Source organism: Dichomitus squalens (assembly GCF_000275845.1).
Source record: "Dichomitus squalens LYAD-421 SS1 unplaced genomic scaffold DICSQscaffold_84, whole genome shotgun sequence".
In the NCBI taxonomy this organism is placed as follows: Eukaryota; Fungi; Basidiomycota; class Agaricomycetes; order Polyporales; family Polyporaceae; genus Dichomitus; species Dichomitus squalens.
In genome coordinates, this window is record NW_006766966.1 from 86,660 (window position 1) to 91,980 (window position 5,321).

Consider the following 5,321-nt stretch of genomic DNA (forward strand, 5'->3'; position numbering starts at 1 on the left):
CGACGGATACCCGCGCCCTTATCTACCCCTATTTAGCTACAGTCGACACCCTCTTAACCCATAGCCCTCGGGACAGGCCCAAATATATGGGTTTTGAGGGGTTATGGGCTACCAGAACTTTAGCGCCTCATAAGCGCCCTGATAAGTCCCAGTTAGCGAGGGCTGAACAGGCGTCTACTGACCCTTTGAGGGAGCGCTATGGGATTTCGAACACACTAACCTACCCACAACATGGTCGAAGCGTGGATGGACACTGGGAGGACACTGGGAAGAATGTGTCAAGTATTTTGTGGGTTATTGATGAGCAAAATCTCAGTGTGACCACTATTACCGTATGGGTTTTGAGCCCTAGAAGGCTATGGGTTATGGGGTATTGGGGACCTATGGGTTATGGGGTCGAATTCCCCCTATCCCGACTTGGGAAAGCCAAAATCCTATGGGTTTTCGGAGTTTATGGGTTACCAGAGGTATGGGTTAGGAGGGTGTCGACTGTACGTATATAAGCCTTATTGTATCTACTGTGTACGACACGCGTTTGCACTGCGCCCAAACGCGACTTCCTTTTTTCCTTCAGTATCGACCCTGACAGCAACTTCGAGCTGGACATTATTCTTACCGATCATCGCGACGCCTGATGTCCTGGTCTTTCACTAGCACTGGCACGCTAACCTTATGCACAAGATGAAATCTTGCGCTGATTGTCGCCTGGACAGGACCGAATCTGGTTGTAAGACAAGATGACGCTATACGTACTGACTTTTTGTGGTATGTCCCTTGTCTCTTCACAGCCTCCAACATTCCCTGCATTCCAAGTCACTGTCGACGCTCGCTGTGCGCGGCCTTGAACATCGCCAGCAACCACGACTCATTTCGCACTGCCCCCTGCTATCTTATGGCCCAAATCTAGGCGCAATAACCGACAAGACCTAAAGCATCGCTTCCCTGCTCCCTCGACACTATCCTTTGTCCTACACTTAGGCTTACATCTGCTCGTCCTCCATCCCTCAGGTTGGCTCCCTGCACATGCTTACAAAGAGTTGTCCCAGTGCATAGGACGTCATGCAAACTGGGTTGTTCTTGCTCCATCGCATGATCATCCACATCCGCGCCTCCCAATTATGGCCCCCGCCTTGGCTTCCTTGATATGGAGGCGACTGCCACGAGGGATGATGTCCCATAGCACGCTCAGGGTGAGTCTTGTGCACATATTTTACTGATGTGATTCTGCATGCAGGCACGGCGTATCTCCGTGTGGGCCCATCTCGTTCTACCGTCGGTTATTTAACATGAGCTCCCCTTTTCTGTATGGACCATCGCTTCACCAGCCCAAGCGCATGTACGACTCGACGCGCCCTCTTCAAGGCTTCCGTTGCCTTTGCATCCGGGCGTCACGAGCTCCGCACGCTGAACATCGGGTGACCGAACATCAACAACGATGAATGGCTCCAGAGAGACGCGCCGGTTACGAGGATGATCTAGGCTCTGTACCGTTCGCTGCGGTGCGAGGCTGAAGCATTGCGCTCTCCTAGTATCTCAATTTTTTGTTAGGTGTGCTGTGTATGTGTACACGCGAAGACAAAACAGTCCGATAGGAGCTGAGATTGAAGTTACCTGTATGGCTTCCGACAAGTATGTGAGGTCGCAGAACCGGGAAAACATGCGGCTCGGACGAGTCCCATTTGACGCATATCTAGATCTGCTTACGATCCCTTCATAGACACCTGGTCCATCTCGAGCTCGCCGTGTCACCCGCAGGCGATTTGCTCTTGTACTTCAACCCATATCTTCCATCGACGACCTTGCGAACTCTTGGCACCCCACGCATTCGGTTTCACCCGCCGCGCAGTCCCCGGCGCTTCCATGGGAGGTCATCCAAAGGGTCGTCGATCTCTGCTCCGGCGACAAGACGGTCGTGCTGCAAGCCTTCGCCCTCACCTGCAGCCAACTGCAGCCTCGTAGCCTCTTTGTTCTCTCCAGTAATGTGGACATACAGAGCGCGAAACAGCTCATTCAGTTCTACAATGCTGTCCAAGCCCAGCCACACCTTCAGCCTGTCGTGCGATCTCTGTCTTTGTCGTGGAGTGAAGTCTCTTCATTCCCCTTGCTGTCGATCCTCCCTTGTCTCCACCGTGTCACATTCAACGGGCTCTCTTTTGTGATCGGGATCGATACTCAACTCCCCCAGTCCACTCTGCCTTGCGGCAGGCAATGCTTGTCTGGCCTTCGGAGCCTGACTATCCACGGTGCCAGGTTCCAAACGCGAACCGCCTTCCTTCACTTCCTATTAGCCTTCCCATACGTCGAACACCTCACCTGCGAACGTCTCTCGTTATACGCTGATACTCCTCTGGGAGAAGGTGACTTGTCCCGTCGATTACCGCTGCGAACATTGAATGTGAGCGTTTGCATGATCATATGTGTTCCTTGATTGTGACTCTGCGTTCGCTTTCAGATACTTCAAGATGTGGATCAAGACATCACAGAGGTGTTGGTTCACGTTGTCGCTAGTACGCCTGTGAAGGGGGAACGTACTTGTGGGTATCTCATTCTGTGTCCTAGTTGTATACCTCATGTCCTTCATATCAGAATCATCATGCGTCCCACCTCTTCAATCAGGCGATGATCGCCAGACCTCCTTACGATGGTGGATAAGAGCCAAGACCGAGAGCCTCCGACGTGCCGTCCACGTCTTGCCTAGGTCAAAGCAAACAGCGGTAACAGACGTCACTTTGGTACTCTGGCATCATAACATTGGGTATCTACGCAAGGAATGTCGTCAAGCTGCCAACCTGGAGCTCTGTGCAGCCCTGGACAACGTCCTGCTTACGTACCCGTCCCATCGCGTGCTATTGACGGTCCCTGGTCTCCCATTCCAGAATGTCCGGAAGACGATCTCCTGGTCGAACGAAATCAACGGGTGCTTCCGTCCACTAAGTAAGAAATGGGCGATGGCTGAAGACGCCAGATTCTGTGAGTTCCATCCCGCATCCGAGATTTAGAGTTGGACATTGACTGGAGTAGCTGGCAAGCCCGGGCATGACTCAATGGTCACCGCACTTGTCGTCTCCTCGGACGGGCAGTTTGTAGCGACATCCTCCACGGATACCACCATCATCCTCTGGGATGCGAGTGGTTTGCCCACGATGATCGTGTCCTGGATCTCGCGTTCTCACCGGACGGCCGACACCTCGCGTCCGCAGGTGAAGATGGGAAGGTCGCGATCTGGGACATTAGCGGCAACCCACACCAAGTCGCCTCTCTCGAGGGTCACGTTGCTCCCTCGAAACGCTGTGCGTGGTCCAGCAACGGCGCTTCCATTGCATCCCGAGACGGCGAGAACACTGTACGAATGTGGGATGGACGAACATTCTAGCCGCTACACCTAAACAGCGCCAACCAGACAACAAAGATCAAGCCTCTGTTCTCCCATTACAGCGACATCGCAAGAACAGTGACCCCCTCACAGCCGCATTTAGTCGCTCGAGCACACGCGTCGCTGTTGGATACAAGAATGGGACGATCCGCGTTTGGGACATGGCGACTAGACGGGAGCATCTGTCCTTGAAGGCGCACAAGGTTAGGGTCGTCGATGTGGCCTTTTCCCCGGATGATAGGCTGCTGCTCTCGGCGTCGGACGACCACACGATGGGGGTATGGACTGCGCGCACAGGTGCCATGCTCCAGTCTCTCAAGGGACACGAGGACTGGGTATACCAGGCGTGCTTCTCCCCGTGTGGGAAGTATATCGCCTCTGCATCTTGCGACAACACAGTGCGGGTGTGGAGGACGAGCGATGGATCGTGCTTGACGGCGCTCCCCTACCACGGTGACTGGGTCCAGCATGTTTCATTCATCCCAGACGTGGCGATGTTGTGGTCCGCAGCACGCAATGGAACTGTCTTTGGTCGTCGTTTACAGGATGTCAGGCGAAGAGGGCTACGGAACTGGTTTGACATGGAGGGTGGAGGCAGCTTGGGAAGTGCGGTCGATGTTCACGTTACAACCGCCGTCTCGATATGTATGCTATGACTGAATGAATGTGCGTCGTATCAGGCCGTGCGTCGCGTGGATCACCATGAGTCTGGGATACTCAACTGTGGCTTTGTAGCGCAGGGGACTGAACTAGCGGCGTTGCCGTAGGGAGCAAGAGGGCGTGAGCGCCGCAAAATTTGCCTCGGTAGCCTCCATCACTGTCGGAGTGATCTATCGCATAATCGGAAGCTTTCAAGAGTTGACTTCAGAGGGAGAGTATCAGATGCGTCCGCTATCCGATGCCTGCTGCCCGCAGATGCGACCTATCTGCGATGGAGCAAGTGGTGGGGGCTGCGGCGTCCGGGGGTGACCTGAAGGTGCCACTCCATCGAAAGCCCAAAGCGGCCTCTTCTGTTGTCTTGTTCTGCACCATCGGAGGGCGAGGCGTAGCGCAGGCTCCCGGGCCTGTGCAACGTGAACCGCGGCGAGCTCTTGATAGGGCTGAGGGGCGCAGAGTCTCGGGACTTGCGCAGAGGGATAGGGTGAGTACAGCGTATATCTAACGAGCTCAAAGGAGGATAGGGGCTGACCAAAAGCCTCATGCGTCCCTTATCGCATCAAATAGTGCGTCGCGACCGTTCTTGTGTGCGGTCCGGCGATCGGTCTTTGGTTCGCTATGTCGGCTAATCAGAATGAACACGATCGAGCGGCCAACACTTACTATCGCGACCCCAGTGTTCGGACAGACCCTAGTGTTCGGACAAAGGACCATGTCTCCCTCATTTTCCACCCGATAAAGCTGCAAGCTGGCAAATAGGTGCGCGAGTTCATTCCAAACAAGCAGAAAAAAGAACCAAATTTATTCACAGAGTCACTGCGGCGATCTTGCAGGAGGAAGTGGTGCAACTCATCCCTATTCAAACTTGATGAGTCTCGCTCCGAGCTCCTCCTCGGGCGCTTCCTTTCATGTTTCTCAGACGTACTCATACACACCCATGATACCCAGGACTCAATTCTCCGAAGCCTTCACTGGTGCACAAATGGGAGAAACCCTCGAGGGCGTGACAGTGCAGCCACATTTTCACTCTCCGACCTGGTTAGGCTGCTCGGCTAAGGCTCATCAAGTTGGATGACGGACATTCCCGAAGGCCGGCAGGGCTCGGCAAGCGTGACGATTCGTGACCTTCTGCGCGGAGAATCGTCCGAACAATGGGGGTCAGCCCTGTATACCCCCCTCTCTAACACTCATTTCTTCTCCAATATATCTCATCTTTGGCATGCAGCATAATTTTATATGTGACTGCTTGCATGACAAAAAAATGAATGTTACTGGAGGATAGGAAGGTACA

The 5,321-nt window shown here is 53.9% G+C and overlaps 1 protein-coding gene across 1 annotated transcript; it reads left to right on the forward strand.

Annotated features, from left to right (window-relative positions):
- Nucleotides 1-1,124: 1,124 nt before the first annotated feature.
- On the forward strand, nt 1,125-3,970 carry DICSQDRAFT_141416 (WD40 repeat-like protein; the record flags this gene model as incomplete). Its single annotated transcript, XM_007371012.1, has 5 exons — nt 1,125-1,629; nt 1,718-2,395; nt 2,453-2,534; nt 2,587-2,970; nt 3,022-3,970. A coding segment is annotated over exon 5 (411 nt), but the record flags the coding sequence as incomplete, so codon positions are not given.
- Nucleotides 3,971-5,321: the final 1,351 nt, after the last annotated feature.